General features: G+C 38.1%; 1 protein-coding gene and 2 long non-coding RNA genes across 3 annotated transcripts in view; 2 read left to right on the top strand and 1 right to left on the bottom strand.

Moving 5' to 3' along the window:
- Nucleotides 1-22,033, top strand: part of LOC133530189 (uncharacterized) — a 77,125-nt gene that overhangs the window by 10,406 nt on the left and 44,686 nt on the right. The window lies entirely within an intron of this gene.
- On the bottom strand, nt 153-20,791 carry LOC133529964 (myrosinase 1-like). Its single transcript, XM_061867756.1, has 11 exons — nt 19,751-20,791; nt 18,441-18,550; nt 17,840-17,987; nt 15,825-15,991; nt 15,331-15,588; nt 13,015-13,103; nt 12,606-12,753; nt 11,494-11,654; nt 5,407-5,559; nt 4,685-4,776; nt 153-1,163 (listed from the first exon to the last, which is right to left on the bottom strand). The coding sequence occupies exons 1-11, from the start codon at nt 19,843-19,845 to the stop codon at nt 1,025-1,027; spliced, it is 1,560 nt and encodes a 519-aa protein (XP_061723740.1). The 5' UTR covers nt 19,846-20,791; the 3' UTR covers nt 153-1,024.
- On the top strand, nt 7,858-8,732 carry LOC133529965 (uncharacterized). Its single transcript, XR_009801244.1, has 2 exons — nt 7,858-8,265; nt 8,554-8,732. It is a non-coding gene; the product is annotated as an uncharacterized LOC133529965 (long non-coding RNA).

The following is a 22,033-nucleotide window of genomic DNA, read 5'->3' as shown; positions in this document are numbered from 1 at the left end:
ATGACGCTTTTTGGTACATGGAGATTTCGTTCCTTATCTCCACCTTCCGTACTTTTGTGAAAAAGTAACACCTGCCTGAGAAACCGTATCGACATTACGAACTTTGGTTATTCTGTTTAATATTTTGTATACGCGGGCCAAAAAGACGAATTGATTCATTATAAAATCAGTTCAGGTAGTTTCGAACTATTGACGCTACACAAATTTTTAAATGTTTAAAAACTTACATGAAATACAATTTTGATGATGGTTTTTGTTTTATTCTTCATTCCTGTAGTATTGATGGGTAGGTAGAGGGAACCTATTCCGCAGGAGGAACATCCCTATTCGCTATATGCTGAATAGGAGTAGAGAAGTGGTCGGGTCGGTAAGTGTGACCTTGACCGTACTGCAGGCGAGGCTTTTTCTAGAACTTAGCTTGAAACGCTACAGCGTTTCTAGGTAATAATAGTCAGTAAGTGTTTAGTTCTTAATAGATTTATTATTCATATTAACAGAGCATGCATATTAACAGAGTTTATACACCGTGTTTTTTTTATATTTCCGTTAATTTCAAGGGTGCATTCCTGAGCTTAAATTAAGTAACTTTCTCAAAGACACCGGTATTCTAATTAACTCCATTTCGGAGATAATTCATAATAATTTTTTATATTATGAGGCCGTTACGAGCGTGTACACTTACCTTAGGGCCTGTTTACATATTGATTCATACTTAGTAGTGTTTAGTATGAGTTCATACATTTGTTACTAAAACGTAAGTACTATCTCGGACGATCGAAGTTCGAATTGACATTGATATGTTTCAATTGTTTGGTTGAGTTAAATGTAATGCCCGTGTTACATCAGCGCCATATGCAACATTTAATTACTTTTTATAAAAATTAAAATAATATTTAAAAAAACCTTTTTTTAAATTAACTTTGCCATTTAGTTTCCTTAAACGTACTTACCGATACCCCGAAGTTAACGGAATTCAATAAAAACACGGTGTATAATGTGCATGTTGCACGAGCTTTACATGTATCTACGCCGTGGTGTTGCGTGTGGTGTCGGCGTGCGGGCCGCGCGCGCGCAGCACGCCGGCGTAGTACCGCGCGGACGCGCGCGCGGCGCGGGGCCGGCGCGGCGACGAGAAGTCCACGGAGTACAGCCCGAAGCGCGACCTGAGACAGCATTGAACTGGTTAATACATCTTACACTTACACGACAAAGTAACATAAGATGTGTAAAGAAAGAAGTGCAAATAATAATAATTAAATACGGCCCCATAGCCTGCTGATTTACCAGTGCAGCTGTTGGGGACGGGTAGTAGCGAGTCCACGTACGTGAGTAGTACGTAATTTCATGTGTCTTTTTAGGGTTCCGTAGCCAAAAGGCATAAAACGGAACCCTTATAGTTTCGCCATGTCCGTCTGTCTGTCTGTCTGTCTGTCCGAGGCTTTGCTCCGTGGTCGTTAGTGCTAGAAAGCTGAAATTTGGCATGGATATATAAATCAATAAAGCCGACAAAGTCGTACAATAAAATCTAAAAATTTAATTTTTTTTACGGTACCTCCCCTACACGTAAAGTGGGGGTGAATTTTTTTTTCGCTTTAACCCTAGAGTGTGGGGTATCGTTGGAAAGGTCTTTCAAAACTAATAGGGGTTTTCAAGAAACATTTTTTGATAAAGTGAATATATTCGGAGATAATCGCTCCGAAAGAAAAAAAAATGTGTCCCCTCCCCTCTAACTTTTGAACCATAGGTCCAAAAAATATGAAAAAAATCGTGGAAGTAGAACTTAAGAAAGACATTAAATGAAAACTATAGCGGACATGATCAGTTAGCCGTTTTTGAGTTATCGCAAAAAGTTTTCCCTTCATAGTAAAAAGACTTACTTTAATTAGGTACTGATTATGCAAATTTGCCTATTTGTTTAACTCGGGTGAAAGGTACCGTGTCATCCCTTGGTTAACAATTTACTATACTTTAAGCTCCAGTTTAGCTTATTGTGACGGAAGAGTAACTACGGAACCCTACACTGAGCGTGGCCCGACATGCTCTTGGCCGGTTTATTTATTTTATTTTTTACATTTTTGGCATTGATTTGTGTTCACTAACCTTTAGGCTTTTAATGTGCATTTTACTCACAAGTGTATGGATTATGTTGGTCCGAAATAATAGGGGTTTTAAAAAATCATAAAATAATCACTTTGAAAGAAACAAACTGTGTGTGACATTTTTTTATCATTTCAACCCTATAGTGTGGGGTGTCATTGAGTAGGTCTATCAAAATAAATCTAGGGGTCTTAAAACAACATTTTATGAATAAGTGAATTATTTCGGAAACAATCAAAATAATTTTTAAGAAAAAAAAACCGACTTTATTGAGGGACACCGGTGAAAGAACGATTATTGTTGATTTGAGATTTCATTCAATGAAATTAAAAAGACAGCGTCCTACGCCTAATTATGTAGAAAAGGAGGTAACATGTTTTTTTTTTGCCACTGCACCCACCTTGACACATTTCAGATTTGCCCTATGGTTGACTGGTAAGATACTTACCCGCAATAGGGTATTCGACTGTATTTAAGATAAACTATTTCAAACCATGCATGAAATAAAGCACTAGATAATTATTAAAAAAACTAAATAGGATAGAAATATAAAAATGTGCCTTGCAAACCTAACTGCTTGGCAAAGAGAACAAATTTGTTGATGAAAATACTAATCACTATATATATGCCTTTATCATTTGAGGAGTTCCTTCGAGTCCTCATGGACCCCACCGTCAGAACTCGAACTTGACAAAAATTTGTCTTGAAAATCTAATTTGCTTAACAAACACAGCGAAGACGACAAATCGCCAAACGTGTACTATACATCGTTGAAGAGTACCATTCTGATCATCATCAGCAGTTCCACTTCATCAAATGTCACTTTTTAAAATGTTAATGCATGATTTGTTAAAGAAAATACAAAAATCACTAAGTATATGTATGCCTTTCATATTTGAAGAGTTCACTCGATTCCTTATGGACCCCATCGTCAGGACTCGAACCTGACAAAAAAATTTCTTGAAAATCTAATTTACTTAACAAACACAGCGAAGAGGAGAAATCGCCAAACGTGTACTATGCGTCGTTGAAGAGTTCCATTCTGATCATCATCAGCAGTTCCACTTCATCAAATGTCACTTTTTAAAATGTAAAAGCTTGATTTGTCAAAGAAAATACAAAAATCACTATATGTATGCCTTTCATATTTGAAGAGTTCCCTCGATTCCTCATGGATCCCATCATCAGAACTGAGTTTTGACAAAAACGGGACCAATCTGTATATATATACATTCAAACAAAAAAAAAATTTTCAAAATCGGTTCAGAAATGACGGAGTTATGGAGTAACAAACATTAAAAAAAAAAAAAAAAAAAAACAACCGAATTGATTACTTACCTCCTCTTTTGAAATCTTGAAGTCGGTTAAAAATAAGGGTTTTTACTTTTGAACCATTAGTCCAAAAAATATAAAAAAAATCATGCAAATAGTGCTTAAAAAACTCATTCAAATAAAATTAAAACACACTTGATCAGTTAAGCCGTATATGAGTTATCGCTAAAAGTCTTCCCTTCTTATTTTATTTAAAAGCCTGGCAACCATTATTTGTGTCCGGATTTTCGCAGACAATCCTAAAATTACCATCATTTTGATATAATGCAAGCATCAGGCAGATGAGAATTTATCGATATAAACTCGCGTTAAACACGGCAACCACATAATAGTGACCGAAAAAAGATAGGCAACCTAATTGATTGATGTTCTACAAGTTGGTGAAATTTGAAGATTTTTTTTTTCCAAACTTAATTAAAGATAGGGTAAACTGTCTATTACTGGCCACCCTCCAATTACTGACCACCTTATAATAAAAGGAATTCTGTTTAATAATCACACAATCCAAGTTAATCATCAGAACGATAGTTATTTAGTTTACTTGTATTGTTTAAATAAATAAATAGAATTCTTATTTTAGCCATTTTAGTATGTATAAGGTGGCCAGTAATTGGAGGGTGGCCAGGAATAGACGGTTTACCCTAGCCTTAACCATATTTCTTTAGATAACCCTATTTATTTATGTTCAGGAACACATTTTCTTTTATAAATAAGTTTCGTCCGTCAAGCAGATCGGTGAAGGCCGGCCATATATAACGTATTTTAGATTATTATATGCCTGGCTGGTATAATTAGGCTTATGTTGTAGATACTAGACAACGGTTTGTCGCCTTCCCGATGGCACGACTGTTCACAGTGGAGACAAACCATACGGCTGCGAGATATAAACTGCAAATTTGATAGCTGAAGATATTTAACAATTAAATTGTAATTCAAATGATCGCCTTTAGTTAATTATCCTTGTATTGCTATATTAGATCGTGACATTTCTTGTTTAATTCTTTTGTTTTATTTTTATTAACATTAACACTTGTATTTTTTTTGACTTCGATTTCAAAAAGAAAGTAGTTAGATATTCGGATGTATGCAGTTATTTGTTAAATTAAGCTGTTAAATTAATTGTAATGTTTTCTAAAATAATATAAATGTATGTAAATAGTACTAAACCATTCGAATACACACAGCATATAACTAAAAAATTAAAGATAAAGTTAGGAATTTCAAATATCAATATTGGTGAATATAGTAGACGTACGTGTATCCAGCCGCCCATTCGAAATTGTCGAGCAGCGACCAGGCGGTGTAGCCGACCACCCGCACCGCGTCCTCAGTGATGGCCAGGAGAACCTGGTCATGTAATATATATACATATAGTGTAGTCTTATATTCGCGAATGATTATGCAAGTGTTTTACGAGGTCGCTCTTGTTTAAGTCGGTTGTTAACGCACGTCGAAGGACCTTCGTTTGGACTCATACGCGTAAATCTTCGTCATTATCATATACCGTATGAGATGCGCTGGCAGCCTAGGTAAGAGCCTGCTGCTTTAATACGGAGGTCGCGGGTTGAAACACCGCTTCGCACCAATGAACTTTACAGAACTCGTGTATGACAACATTTGATATTTACCAGTCGTTTTTCGATGATGGAAAACATCGTGTCGTGAGGAAATCGAACAAAATAAGGCCTAGTTTTCCGTCTGGGTTGGAAGGTCATGTTGGCGGTTTCGCAAAACTAGTAAATCAGGCGGACATCAGGCTTTCATGAGCAATGTAAAAAATCCAAAAACAACGTGAAAAAGATGGTAATGATTTATAATAATATCTCCATTTTAATAATGATGATGACATATAAGTAAATATCTGATGGCCGAGTTGTGCAAACCTTCGTCTTCGTCTGCTCGTTTGCGGCCTATTATTACATAAAAAAAAAAGAAAAAAACAAAAACTTTCGCACAAATATCAATGGACTGAGTCACCTGTTCCAAATAGTCCTTGTAGTAGTTGACCCTGTCGCGGTCTTCGAGCTGGTCGCCGGTGTCGGAGTACCCGTTCTCTGTGATCAGGATCTTCACGTCTCCGTACTGTTGCTTGATCAGCTTCAGGAGGTGGCGGAGACCTTCCGGGTTCACCTGCAATTTATCGATTGGTTCAGTAATGTTCTCTACTAACAGACTCCAAAAACAGGAAGTTCCCAGTTCGTCGAGATCATTGCTTTATGTTCTCAGGTTTCTCAGACGCGTCGACTGATTAGGATAATACTTTATTTGAAAGAGTATAATTCACATTCGTTTCCATTGTCATGAAGTTTGGATGTGATGATGGGGTCCTGGAGTAATTAAGGGTTCTCTTCAAATATTCAGAAGCGAAATAATTTGGATATTCTGTGACAATAACTCTTGCATTTCCGACAAAATTACATTTGAAGAAGTAGTCATAGTGTTGTGTTTCTGCCGGTGATTAAGGTTGCCAGAGCTCAACGAGGGTGCGGAGTGTTAGGATCGGCAAATGCTACGGAGACTACTTACCATCAGGCGGGCCGTATGCATCTTACCACCGACGTAGTATAAAAAAAAGTAGAGCTGCTGATGAACCACTGCACATTGAGTTATATTCATATTCATATTATTTATTCACAATATTTATAATATTACATGTCATAATAAGAAATAATAATAATAATTCGTATATAAGTGTACATTCGTAAAAGATCAACAACAAATAACTAACTAAGGGCCAGTTGCACCAAACCACCTGCTAACGTAAGCAGTGGCGGATTAACCGAACAGCAGAAAAAGCATATGCTAAGGGCCCCGCGCCTAAGGGGGGCCCCGCGCTCCGACCCTGGCCATGCGATTTTGGCACGTGGAACCGGCCAAGTTCAAGTAGAACTCGCACTCCGCGGATCCTGTACTATCACATTTTATTTACAATGTATTTGTTTCGTAAGTCGTGTTACTGACTTATACTGATCTATTATTATTATTTGTTATTATCCTGTAAATTTTTCTTTATGACGATACCAACTTTAAATAATTTTTAGGCTTACGCAAAGACCAAGAGCAGAGTTTAACATAAAACCGAGGGTGCAGTGTCTCAAAACTTTTGTGCATGGTTAAGCTGCAGGAAACAGCAGAGCTCGGAAACGAACAAAAGAAGATACTGTGTTAAAAAAAACATATTAGTGAAAAGCAAGCAAGGATGATTTATTTATTTATGTATTATTTCAAATAACAAATTGCACCTTACAGCTAATGCCTAATGATGATCAGCTTTGAACTCGTAGTAGGCTAAAGGACGCGCTCCTCTACGGCTGGCCGGGCGCCCGAAATATGCCGAGTTGCTGCATAGCCCTTATAAAAAGAAAACAGCGGGGCCCCTATGCAGGGCTTTGCATTCACGTAGGCCGGATGTAAAGCCCTGCATAGGGCCCGATACCCAAAGTATCCCAGCAAGTCGTATTTTCGAGCAAGAACTAAGGCCGAGCAGCAGGCGAACCGATATCTAAAAATTCGCATACTAGGGAAAAATCGGTGACAATACAATATTATCGACGATGATGATGAAAACCGAAGGTAAGGAGGAAACCTATATAAAAGATAGGAAATGTGATAAGATAACACATCTTCATTAAAATTAGGCTTTTTGAAAATGGCAAAAAAAGAAAGAAATAAAAAAATTGGACTTCCTTAAAATAAATAAATAAGAAAAATACTCCGGATTTTAAATGACGTCATATACATATAGTTCGTGTCATCCACGAAGACGCGCCCCGCCCTTCTTCCTAATCGCTTATAGTACAAATCTGCAACTTTTTGCCAATGTAGTAGTTATGTCTACTAAATAATGTGTATAGACAGAACTACTATAGTAGTAAAAAGTAGCATACCACACTTGTAGGTACTATAGTTTTCTATAGTTTTCATTGAAAATATATATTAAGCTTTAATTTTTTCTTTCGGAGCGATTATTTCCGAAAATAATAACTTTATAAATAAAAGATTTTGGAGACCGTAATTCGTTTTGAAAGACCTTATCCAACCATACGCCACACTGTAGGGTCAAAGCAAATATAAAATAAAGAAAAAACATTTTGTATGGGAGGTACCCTAATTTTTTTAATAAGTAGTTTTTATTTCACCGTACTGTCGCAATGCATAATTTATGTATCCATGCCAAATTACAGCTATCTAGCACTAACGATCACGGAGCAAATCCTCGGACAGACGGACATGGCGAAACTATAAGATACACTGCATAACATGTTACAAACTAATCGAGAAGTAGTCAAAAAAAATTAAGACATCGTAAAAATGACCTAACCTTTGACCTAACCTTTCGTAAAAATACCTTTTTTTTTCAAACCAGGGGGCCCCGCGAGTTATTGTGCTAAGGGCCCCGCGCCTTCTTAATCCGCCCCTGAACGTAAGCACAGTTCGCTAAATTTTAACGCTTACGTGGGGGTCTTAACGATTGCTAAATAAAATGCGTTGCACCAACTATAAAATAACAGAATGTCGGCGCTAATCGTGTGGCCATACTATGAACGCGTTCCTACCAAAAAAATTATGGTAGAATTATTTTTTCATATAGCAACCCAGTCATAAATGTCAAAGTTGTCAAATTTTTCAACAACGAGAAAACTTGTAGGCGCGAACTAGTTTCTTTTCAGGTTTTAAATCTAAAAATTACACAATTTATGCCATGCCAATCTTGAATATATTTATGATTATATTAATGGCACATTAAATTAAAGTGAAACTGCTGACTACGATTGTTCAGTGTCCAAGTGCTTTCCAAGCTGCAATACCGAATTAAACAAGGAGCTGCATTGCCCGGTAAGTTATCTTATTCGTTTAATACGTATCCCTAACTACTTTCAGAGCCCTAAGCACAAGGAATTACCTACGCTACCTACAAATATAGACAGTTGGGGCAACATTTCCAATTACATATATTGTTGACACAATAATACATAACTGTTAGTTCTGTTAGTAGCAGATATTCAAGTTACTTTTGTACTTTAATTTAAACCTGCTTGATCTAAGCATTTTCTTTTTGCCAATGGTTGAAACGGATCACAATATATTTTTATGCACAATAATTTCATGTTACTTTCTTTTCAGGTTTGATATACACCATTTGATATGGAATACAAGATGAAAGTTACACACAAGTGAATCGATTCAAGAAATCAAAGAATCATACACTAGATTAACTGGAAAAACTTGTTGCGAAAAATAAAGTATTATAAATGATATCTGAATTTAATTTTTGATAATAAAATACATTTTTAGTTACCTTATCTTACTTTATTTTCTATCTTACACTAAATCCTTTTTAGGTAGTGACTAATGGAGGTAAAAGGTTATCCGGAGAGAAATCAACAACTCATTGACATACCGGTCTGAAAACCAGCGCCGGGCATCTCGGCCCAGCACACGCTGAGACTGGAACCCTTTGCCCAATATTTTTGCGTTATTCGTATGTATAGATTGTTAAAATTCTTTTTCTCCTTCTTTATTATGTAATGTTTTATTTTTACTTTTGTTTTATAGTGAACTTGTAATATACATGTGGCAATAAAAAAAATCTTATTCTTATTCTTAATCTTATTCTTATATAATATATTATTTCACAATTATATTTAAGTGCCTACTTATTATATTTTCTGTCATACTGGTGACTTCACTTGTTTATTCCAACTATTATTTATTTTTTTCTTTATTGGGGTGATCATGATATAAATCATTTATGAAACATGGATGGGCTGTTGAAAAACTGGTATGGGGAAAACAAATAAAATCAATCTGAGGGCCTTTTATTATGACTGATTTTAGAGCTATTTAGGTATGTTAGGTTTTAAATGATGATGAATAGGGATTGGTGGGTTAATATGTAGGTAGGGTATTGTCAGTAGTCAGTCGTGTGTATAATAAATGTGTAGTCAGGTTTAAAAATAATGGGTTTACACATTCTCTAAAGTATGTTGTAATGCTCTTTTGCAAATTAAGACCTATGGATTATATTTTTACTAATTAACTGTTATGTTATTTCCAATACATGGCTAGGGTTACATACAATTGTTACATTGTAATTTATTTATATGCGACTTCACTGTATGACTGGTTGAATACAAGTAAAATTCAGGTGACAGAAGGGAGGCCATATTATATTTTATCTAACCCAGGTATTGGCTGTTATATTTATAAATGTTATCCAGTATGAAAGGAAACAATTAAGATGGTCAGCTCTTTATCATTTGTCACCATGCCTGTCATGTTCTAACAAGTATGTATGTGCAAAAGTGACAGGCATAGTGACAAGTGGATAAAAATGGAACCATGCTGCCACTGCAGGTTATACCTATTAAACTACTCGGTTGTTCTCATGTATATTCGATATTTCCAGAAGAATTACTTTATTAGGCTCGGAGGCCACTATTGTCTAGACACAGTAAGAGATCCTTTGGCGTAGTATCAAGGTAAGTATGTCAGGGCATGCCGATGCATCCCTCACACAAACAAATGCTAAGAACATCTGGCATTTCTAAGACACTGTGGTAAACCTGAAAATTCCAGAGGGATACCTTGACATTCACAAGCAGAGCTCAATGTGTAGGGATGTCTCGGCAATATGCTGAAGGACCCCCTGCCATGCCATGTCGCTAACGGGTGCGGGACCCTATAATAGGTATAATGTAATAATTGAAGATAAGAGATACCCAGGTAGCCCACACTCAAAATAAATGTAGATTTTTGGAGCTGTTAATTGTTAAATCCAATTGTAACTTTGTATTCTAATAAATATTAATTTAAATATAAATATCACCATAAATAAAACTGTTTTAGTTAATTACTTGCAAAGTTGTTGTTTCTAGGGTTAATGAATAAGATATGTTGTAAAAGCAAATAAAACACAAGCAAGTATGTATGAATTGAAGTATTATAATCAGTTTTACATTAGGTAGGTACACATTTTGCCCACTTATATATAAGCTATTATGCCGACTGGTCTGGAATTGTCCAATACATTTTCTTCGCACTAAAATACTTGATTTCATATGTAGCATCTTGTTTTATGTGATTTTATAGTTATAAATATAGTTCACTTCTCTTCTGGGTTACGATTTTCAGAGGCCGACTTTGTATATGTTTATAGTTGTCATCTCGCTGTTTTCGAATATCATAGTTAGTCCACTAATATTTCCAAGGGATATAACATTCTTATCTTGATTCCAATAAACAGAGAGCGTTTTAAATTGATTTTAATGACCAGTCTGTCGATAAATAGTGTTCATTACATGCCGTCGAGTTTCACTTTATGGGACGTATTTGTTAACCTGTGATAGCATCAATCTGGTCTTATCCTCATTCTGCACTCGATTTCAATTTAAAACACACTTTTTTTTTGAATATCCGGAACAAATTAATGTATTTTATGAAACACAAGTAGTCTCGCAACTAAAATGACATTTAAAACCATTATGTCAACTATCACACGTTTTTGCGTTTAGATATTTCCACCTTTTTATTGTTATAAATATATTTTTAATAATTTACATTACTTTTTACTCAAATTATTTAATAATCAAACATAAATTCGTGAAATACGGACGATTTCCAAAAAGCGCCGCCATATTTATCGAACGACTTTGCTGTTAACCAGTGCTCTGCCACCGGTTAAGGGCAGCGTAACTTTTTAACGGACACATAGCGTGGTGCAACCCAAATATGCAGTTAGCATTCGCTAGCGCCATATTTACACATGATCAGTACATCAAATGGGCATGGTGCAACTGGCCCTAAAGCTCAACATTCGAAAATTCGTCATAACTGTAGAATGTGTGTTCGAGAAGCCAAGCCTTCAGTCTAGCCTTAAAACATTGCAGCGACGGTGACGAGGTGACTGTCTCCGGTAACCTGTTGTAAACAGTTGGACCCATTATGTGGGTCACCTTATTAGACCTTGCAAGTCTACGTTTTGCTGGGACAAGTTGTTTAGGGTTACGCAGCGTGCGGGCCGAGTTGGCGCGTATAAATTCGGTTTATTTTGGTAAAACAAACCTTCAACCAGGAAGACGTAGCAGTTCCCCAGCGGGGCCGGGTCTCCAGCGCCGCGCGCACCTCCTCGACGCCCTGCGATATGAAGGCCAGGGGCTCGCCGGGCGCCGCGCCGCGCACCACGCGCGACGTGTAGTGGTTCAGACCGTAGAAGTCAAACGATCCTTTATAAAAGTAAACTGGGTTAAAAAATCTTAGGTTTTCTTGTTTTTTATGTGTGGTACTTATTTTGATTTCTCGAAGACGACTGGATCGATTAAAAACAATGTTAGGATCTGATAATTAAGGGATCACTTCAACTGTATGTATTTTCTCTCATAAAGCGATTTGTTGAAGTGGCTAAGGAATTTTATACCTAACGATCATAACGCAGACCATAAAATTATGACATACGTACTGTTTTATCGACATTACTGCATGAATTATTTGGTTTACTATTGTACCTATTATTATTGTTAAACCTTTTGACTTGTAACTTTGGCGTTATAAATAAAGATTTGTATTTGTATTTATATATACGTCAGGGTCAATACAATAAAATATAACGACTCTGGTACATATATATCCCGTTTTTCTTATTTGAGTCTCAAGTACTGAAGAAATGTATCCCGCCTGATAAGGTGCCACGTAAACATTCAATTCAATTCAATTCAATTCAAATATACTTTATTCATGTAGGCCTAGCAACAAGCACTTATGAATAGTAACACAGTATTACATATAATTATCTTAATCTAATTATCAGAGCAATTTATTGATGTTGTAAATATTATTCTATATATAATACTAATGAATATAATTCATAGATCAAATTTACTACTAAAACTTTCACAAAATACAGTCATACAAAACATTAGCTTTAGATTCCCTTTAATTTGCGATGTCTAGAGGAAAGACGCGAACAAGTCTCCTATAAAAGTGTATGACCCGTCAATATTTCTTTGTTGGATGGCAACGTATGGCTATCACTGTCAAGTCAAGTATACGGCGCGCCTGATGGCAAGCAGTTACCGTAGCCAATAGACGTCTGCAACTCCAGAGGAGTTACAGGCGCATTGCCGATGCCGACCCTTTAAAAACCGTTGTGAAACAGGGGCCTATCCTGGCAATCCTACCTTTCAAAAGTTGTATCTCATCTGGGGTGAACGCCGGGAGCCTGGAGCGAGGGTACCCCTCCTTCTTGCTCTTGTCTGCCATGTACCTCTCCAGAGCGGGCGGCCAGCCCCCGGCGGCGGAGAAGATGGGATGCGAGTAACGCCCGAACTGGAATAAACAAGCTCGATAATCTGGTACGTCCATCGATCCGCCACGATCATGTTTCACCAGGCGAACATTTGTCGCCTGACATTGACTATTCATCATATATTACTGATCTAATAAGTAAACATTGACGCTATGTGCCGTCGTTATGGACCATATCGACCCAGCAGTGTACAGCAAATCGTCAGGTGATTCAGGACCGTTGAGTTCTTAAATTATGCTTATATATATACCTAGTTTTTATATTTAAAACGTAATACTTACTAAATATTCTCTCGTCAGCAAAGTGATTTCCAGGTCCTGGTCAGTTTTCGGTTCGAACCAACACTCCTGGTACGCGATAGACACTTCACCTGACAAATAATACGTAAAGGATGGTATAATAATGTCTCTTCATTCGTTTCCTTCTCAAAATGTCTCTTTCTGCCTTAAAATATATTGATCTTTCAGTTCACAGTTTTGAATGATTCACGGTTAGTTTCACTAGATTTAAATCGACCGACCGACACAACTTTGACACCAGGGTAACTGGACCCCTAACAGGGTACTGGAGATAGCGGGTGGGTGTCAAAGTTGTGTTACCCGTGAACAAATGCATGTAACTACGTCGAAATACCGGGAGCTCAATAAAAAGAATATAAAAGGTAATCGCCGATTATATCCCGGTCGCTCTAAAGAGATCTGGGTGAAAGTTAATAACAAAACTTCCGTGGGATATAGACATCAAAAATTTCGTCGGTCCGCCAACCCATGTCGCCCCTGTAACATGGTTCTTAACTCCGCGACGCGCGAAATTTCGAGCAGATAAACTCCAATATTTTTGTCTAATTAATGCTAGTAGATACTAAAACGGGACCGGTGTGCCGATTCGACGAGTGATAATAATCTACTAAGAGCGATACTATTCTACTTTTTGCGGACAATAGTATTTGATGCAAATAATCAGCACTAGGAAGCAGCTACATGTTTGCGGCGTTTGGCGTTGAAACCTTGGGGCCATGGGGGCCAAGTGCGCGTCGGCTTTTTAAAGATTTGTCGGTGCGCCTAATAGAGGACTCGGGCGACCAGAGGGCTGGCCTGGCCACTATTTCGCACAGCGTATAAGTATCGCCATACAACGGGGAAATACGGCCAGCCTTCTAGGCACCTTGCCCATTGACGGCGATTTGGGCCAAATTTTTTATCTTTAGTTTAAGTTGTTAGTAAGTTTTATTATGTATGTTTATTTCTTTGTTTTTGGATATTAAAAGTATTGTCTTTTCACGTATAGTTTGATGCTTTTGATTTGCTTTTTATCAAAACTTAATTGAGAATGAGTGAGTCTACCTCCTACTCTTAGGAGACGTTGGTCGTTAATAAATGGATGCAGTTTGTACTGATTTACTAGGAATTAGTTTGTTATTTTTTAATGCCATCAAGCTTGCGAGAAAAATATGTTGCTTGTTCGTAGCGTAATACGCGGTATTCTGCATATTCTATGTCATTTGGAGTTATGGAACCTTGAGAGTTAAGTAATTTAGAAAAACGAAATGCGTATACGAGTGAGCGAATGAATTTAGTCCACATCGAACATCTTACAGCGAGGTTATGAATTGGGTAAGCAGGTTCAGCCGTAGATAAAGTTTGCGCGGGAAACTATGTACTTTTAATTTCTTGTAAGTCATTGCGGGCCGTGGAACCAGACTTATTAATCCTATTGACGTTACAGGTTGCGAAACAATATTTTCAGGATTCTCTACACCACGAACGTGAAACCAGTCGGAAGCGGGTAAGTACTTATTTATTTGACCGATTCGATTAGCTACAAATGTGTGAAATTTATAAGCGGAATGAATCCATGTTAAGTGATGCAGTCCCGTCTGAAAAAAGCGTATATTTTATTTATAGTGCAGCGTTTACTTAGGACGTCGCGTACAGAATTTATTAATTGTGCGAGTAACACAGCGGCGCAGAGTTCCAAGCGAGGGAGGGTCTTATTAGGATTGGAAACTTTCGATTTTGCGGTGAGAATTTTACTGAATGCGCGGTTGAGTTTTCATCTGAATTAACGCGTACGTAGATCGTAGCCCCATAGCACTGCTGACTAGCGTCGGCAAATCCGGTTAATGTTATTTTGTTTGAGGACGTTACGCCAATATGGCGCGATATTTTAATTTCTGATAACTGCGGAAGTGCTTCACATTATGGAGCGAAACATGTCGGTAATCTCCGATTTAAAATATGTACGTGAGTGGCCCATGTTTTAATCTTCATTAAAAATGAAACATGTTACACATATCTTAGCTTTAGAGTAGGTAATTTTCATTCAGTTAGCAATATTAAACCATGTCTAAACGCTTATGAATGAAAAATTAATACCAGATCGTCCCAAAAAAATGGACATTACCACCCTTTTGCTAAGTAAATAAATAAATGGCATAGATAGATTCTCTCCAAGCTAACTGTACGTTATCTGCGTACACTTTAAAGTGACAGTCTCATAAGAGAGGAATCCATGTTTTCATAAGAATTTAACAATTATGGTGGCACGTCCACACTACACTGTTAGTGGAAAGTCTTTGGTCCGACTCTTCTACTCACCATGATATTTCGGCTTAAATTCCTCTTGGTACACCCTGTACGCCCTGGCATGAGCCAGCAGCACGTGCTTCGTGCACAACAGCGCGCCGACCTCGTGGTCCCTGAGTCCCGGGGCCAGGAACCCTCTGTAGGCGACGTCGCAGACGGAGCCCGGCTCGTTGATGGTGATCCAGGTGTGCACTCGGTCGGCGAAGAGGGAGAACGCCACACGAGCGTAGTCCGCGAACCACTCCACTATGAGGGGGTTCGTCCAGCCTCCTGGAGATAAGGTGTTCGGTGACTATGTTGCAGGGACGTCTCATATTCTCAAGCGGCTCGTGCAAGAAAATTGTCAGTGAAAAATAATTACTGTTAGAAAATTGGATTCAATTTGTTTTGTTTTCAAATCCGGCGCCCTTAAGCTGTAAATTTCCGGGCATGTTCCTTTACCAGGCGCCTGGATAAAGCATGATGCCGTATAAAAGTAATCAGTTTTATTAAAAATAAGAACACACCGAGGTCCTGTAGTCTCTGCGGCAAATCCCAGTGGTAGAGCGTGAGTACAGGCGCGACGCCGCGCGCCCGCAGCCCGTCGATGACAGCGCTGTAGTACCGGCGGCCATCTTCGCTGACCTTGTTGCTGAAGCCGTTAGGCAGCAGGCGAGGCCAGGATATAGAGAACCTGAGACCATTCGTTTATGCTCATTACAATAGTTATGTAGATATATAGTACCCAGATGGCTTATCAAGGGTTGAAAGTATTGCAACCGACATATTTTTAAGTTTCGATTTAGGTTTTCTGTTTATAAGGTAAAGGCGCCTAATACCGTGATATTTTGAAATTATTGGAATGATTCCAAAAATTAAGGATATGTCAAAGCTTCATAACGAACGAGAATATTTGTATTATTGAAGAGTGTTTATTAAACTTTCACCATCGTAATTTTTAAGACTCATTTTAATGCATTATATTTGAGAAAATAATTATTGAATCCAAAATGCGCGAGTCTTCTATTACCGTGGTAATGACAGGCTGTGATTCAAATACCGCGAATTGAGCTTCTATTACCGAGGGTATAGGTACCTAGTTAATACTGGATAGTAAAACAAACTATTGTATGAATGTATTGTATAAAACATAAATCAACAAATTATACCAACTGATTTTACGAACAACTTTAACTTATTGTTAGGACGTAGGGTCAAACAGGGAACAAAGGGGCTAGCCAATACGCCAATCGTTTGCGTCGTAGCGAACGAAACGATTAATGTCTCTCAGTCGCCCAATACTGAAGAGTAATAGAGAGACATTACCGTTTCGTTAGCTACGGCGCGACCGATTGGCATCTTGGCTAGGCCCACAACAGCGCTGTAGAAAATAGCCGGGTTCAGTGGCTCAAGCCTTATATTGCCACTGGTAACAACTTGGTGGCATCAACTGGGTATGATCACTGATCAGAACTGGACAATGACAACAATATTTTTCAGAACCTGACATGCTCAACAAACTTAACGCAGAAGACTAATCTGCCAAGGAGTGGAATGCCCTGCCCGAGTATGTTCCCGCATGAGTACAATCTGCGTATGCGCGTGCTCCACCGAATCATCACTTACCATCAGGTGAGAACGTGATCAAACGCCTACCTATCCTTCATTAAAAAAATATCGCCAAACGTGAAACACGAGTCGTTGAAAGGTTCCGTTAGGCTTATTCAACAGTTTCACTTTATCAAATGGCACTTTTTTGAATGAGGAAAATACAAAAATCGCTATAAGTATGCCTATATGATTTGAGGAGTTCCCTCAATTCCTCATGGATGTCATCATCAGAAGTGGCTTTTGACAAAAATATGATCAACTTGTAAACAAAAAAATAATTGTACAAATCGGTTCACAAATGACGGAGTTCTAAAGACAAACATAAAAAAATACGTTCGAATTAATAGCTTCCTCCTTTTTTGAAGTCAGTTAAAAGTGAGAACATTGTGTAATAATATGTACCACTCGTGACAACTACATATGTAAATCTCCTTTATAGACCGATCAGTACCTACGTGCGGAACAGGTTCAAACGAATGCAGAAAAGTCTCAATTTTATCATTAAAAAATTGTACTTACGGAAGACTAAAACGTCAAACGGTAATTGATACTACTTTAAGAATGTATCACCGAATTCACCGACCCAAACAAATGGTGAAGTTTTTGCGAAAATGAAGGGTTTCCTGAATACTGTCCAAACCATGGAAAGTTCTTTAATAGCGTGAATCAAGAGAAGAGCTTTAATAGCGTAGATCAAGAGTAGGATAACTGAAAGAAACTATATAATCGATGCCATATAGTGAAAATAAAGCATAAAACAGGCCAAGTGCGAATTGACCTCGCGCATGAATTGTTTATTGTATGGGAGCCCCACTTAAATATTTATTTTATTCTGTTTCTAGTATTTGTTGTTACAGCGGCAACAGAAATGAATAGGCGCCAAATTAGATACCCACGGTATTAGGCGCCTTTACCTTATTCACTTTGATACCTGTAGAAGTCCAATCCCATCTCTTGCACCAGTCGCAGGTCTTCCTCCCACAGGTGGTAGGAGTCGCATGCCACATCGGCGTTGCTGTGGTCGTATATTAAGTCCGGACGAGAGTGGACCATGCGGTCCCAGATGCTTTCGCCTTTGTCTAAAACATATGTAAATTATTCCTTGTAAAATAACTGAAATAGGTACATTCGTGAATCAATTTATTAACAAACACTAGGACATTCACTAACACCCAATAAACGGTCACTTGTGGAGACGATTAACCCAGCAAGCACCCATAAAGACGCGTAAATGACATTGCATTGGACATATCCTCAGGAAATCTGTCACCCAGTTATCCAAAGTGGCTCTGGAAGACGGTCGGTAAACGGAAACATGGTCGCCCAAAATTTTCTTAGTGCCGTTCTTTGGAGCAGGACTTGGGTGTATTGGGGATGGCGTAGAAGGTGACCCAAACTACCTAGGACTGAAAAAATATCATTCGAGTCCTACACGTACACGCCAACTGATGGTAACAGTAGGAAAAGAATGCATAGATACACTGGGGCATGGTACCTACAATATCTACACGCGGTGCACAGTGCACACTTACCACTTACGTTCCAGCCGCCTTCGATTTGGTAGGCCGATGTGGCGGCCCCGAACTGGAACCCTGGAGGGAAGCGCTGGCTAGCCACGCGCTCGCATACTACTGCTAGGACCCTAGAATCAAAGGACACAAGCCGTGCTAAAATTATAATCCAAACCAAAGTTGTGACGGTTCAAAAAAACGACGAGGCGCTTCGAGAAAAATTGGTAGGGCACTTGCGCTTCGCTTTGCTCGTCTTATATTATAACTTATACCACATTGACAGTTCTCAAGGCGTTGTATAGGGATTGTCAGTCTTCTTTATTTAGTAGACTTTGCTTTAACACATTTAGTGCTGGAAATACGCTCGGCGGCGGGTTCTCTATAGGTAGTCGCTTTCCTCTGCAGAGCGGGAAAACACTGCTATCGGCTACGAGCGTGGCGCTACGAAAACGTTGGCAGTGAATGTGTGAACTGACGATAAAGAGGTTTGTTTATGTAGGATGTTATGTAGCTATATGGCTCAGTTTCATTGGTCGATTTATAGCGTGCGAGGACTCCCCGCAGGCGGCATAACGATAACGACTAGTGAAACTCATAAGTCGATAGTTCGGTCGATATACAGCATGCGGGTGACTCCCCGCAGGCGGTAAGGTGGTATGACGACTAGTGAAACTCATAAGTCGATAGTTCGGTCGATATACAGCATGCGGGTGACTCCCCGCAGGCGGTAAGGTGGTATGACTAGTGAAACTCATAAGTCGATAGTTCGGTCGATATACAGCATGCGGGTGACTCCCCGCAGGCGGTAAGGTGGTATGACGACTAGAGAAACTCATAAGTCGATAGTTCGGTCGATATACAGCATGCGGGTGACTCCCCGCAGGCGGTAAGGTGGTATGACGACTAGAGAAACTCATAAGTCGATAGTTCGGTCGATATACAGCATGCGGGTGACTCCCCGCAGGCGGTAAGGTGGTATGACGACTAGTGAAACTCATAATGGCATGCGTTTTGGAAATCTCCCGCATCTCACATACGGGCCCTATCGACCAATTAAACTGATCCATTAAGTCCGTCCCAGATGGAGCGATTATTGCTATTCTATTAAGTCAATGCACTCTTATCATTGTAAACATTTGATAACGTGTAAAAAATACGCCCGCCGTTCTCGTCTGACATTTATTTGCCCCCCTTTAAAAAAATCCGGCCAAATTTCAGGTGGTGAATATTGGGTATAATAAACATTTAATACATTTCTACACGGTGTCTATAGCTACAATTTACGATAAGTTGTTTATTGTTATATACTTTGCTGTATTTTTTGCACTCACCCCACAACTGCTAGGAGACACATCTTGCGACCGACTGAAAAGTTATTGCGATAAGGACCAATTACATCAAGACTTTCCGATATCCGCAGAGACATGTCAAACGCTTCGCTTGACAGACAGATGAAATGTGCGAATGGGAAGCCATCACGTATATGAACAAGTCATGAGTGCGAAAGAGGCAGACTACATATGAGAAAAAGTAACCATTTTTAGGGTTCCGTAGCCAAATGGCAAAAAACGGAACCCTTATAGATTCGTCATGTCCGTCTGTCTGTCCGATTATGTCACAGCCACTTTTTTCCGAAACTATAAGAGCTATATACTGTTCAAACTTGGTAAGTAGATGTATTCTATGAACCGCATTAAGATGTTTACACAAAAATAGAAAAAAAAACAATAAATTTTGGGGGTTCCCCACACTTAGAACTGAAACTCAAAAAATCTTTTTTCATCAAACCCATACGTGTGGGGTATCTATGGATAGGTCTTTAAAAATGATATTGAGGTTTCTAATATCATTTTTTCTAAACTGAATAGTTTGCGCGAGAGACACTTCCAAAGTGGAAAAATGTGTGTCCCCCCCCTCCGTAACTTCTAAAATAACAGAATGAAAAATCTAAAAAAAATATATGATATACATTGCCATGCAAACTTCCACCGAAAATTGGTTTGAGCGAGATCTAGTAAGTAGTTTTTTTTAATACGTCATAAAATTTAAAAAAAAAAATTTTTTTTCATCAGACCCATACGTGTGGGGTGTCTATGGATAGGTCTTCAAAAATGATATTTAGGTTTCTAATATCATTTTTTTCTAAACTGAATAGTTTGCGCAAGAGACACTTCCAAAGTGAAAAAAAGTGTCCCCCCCCCTCTGTAACTTCTAAAATAACGGAATGAAAAATCTAAAAAAAATATATGATATACATTACCATGCAAACTTCCAACGAAAATTGGTTTGAACCAGATCTAGTAAGTAGTTTTTTTAATACGTCATAAATGGTACGGTACCCTTCATGGGCGAGTCCGACTCGCACTTGGCCGCTTTATTGAGTTCAAAGTCGGCTGAGTCGGCCAAGATCATATTGCCGTATTTTTGACGTGAAAAATATAAGAGAATCAAAAAGAAAAATATATATTAAGTAATTTAGTGAAGATGATGTCATGTTGTGTGCCGGGTTGTAGTGTTTCAGGGCCAAAAAATCCAGGAAAATATTCATTTCACAGGTAATTATGATATTCCTAGCGAAATTTTCGTAACGATATTTTATCAAATTAACAGCTCAAAAAGTGTAAAAAGCCAACTTATACAGTTTATTATAAGTTTTTCTTCAATTGTGTGTTAATATTTCATCATATTAGTCAATAATTTAGAATATTTTGTGTAAAAACCTAAACTGTTACTTTACGCTAGGGCTTGACAAAATGTTCATATGAATGTATCGATAACTCGTCGGTATATTAGTAGGTATGGAATTAGTTATTCACAAGACATCATTAAGATATTAACTTTTATAACCGACTTAAAATAATAACGGCGATAAATTTAAACTTCACTTTCCAACACAGTACTTACATTTTAACCACTTTTCCACGGCTTTGCCGCCAATACAAGGAAACGCAAAACAAATTATGCGTCTACCTATTCTATTCGATTTTATACAAGCATTTGAAAAAAACAAGCCCTTGCCCAAAAGTTGACCGCCGTTCATCTATTGGTTTAAGCATACAATATTGCAACCATAACTTGAACTGCAAATATTTTAATAAAATAAGATAAAATATGCAATACTTGATAACAAAAACGTTAGAGGAATTAGTCTAGAATCTTTTGTGTTAAATCATGTAAGTAAATGCATAATTCAATTTTATACGCAATTATAAGCTTATACTTTGAAGCGCTAATCTTATTAAGATCTCCATACAAATGGCGATTTTGGTGTGGACCGCGCATTTGACGACCGCTCTCAGCCACATGCACAGCACAATTGTCTGGAAGTTTAAATGTCAGCCTCGGCAAAGTATTGCTGCGTTAGGAAAAAATACCCTCAGGTGCGTAAAATAATTCACGATTTAATTATATCGATTTTAAGGCCAAATGTTCACCTTTTGGGGACCGCACATCTTTTGGTGCCACTACCACCACTACTAAAAAAAAACTTGTTTATGGAGTTGAGAACTCGAAGCTCACAGAAATGAAAATACTTCAAAATTTAATGTTCTTTATTATAAACAAAATAAAAACAGATTCGGCACGGCACCTCGATTGACACACAGTTTATATTT

Source organism: Cydia pomonella, chromosome 22, assembly GCF_033807575.1.
Source record: "Cydia pomonella isolate Wapato2018A chromosome 22, ilCydPomo1, whole genome shotgun sequence".
Taxonomy (NCBI): Eukaryota; Metazoa; Arthropoda; class Insecta; order Lepidoptera; family Tortricidae; genus Cydia; species Cydia pomonella.
This window is presented reverse-complemented; position numbering and strand designations above follow the sequence as displayed.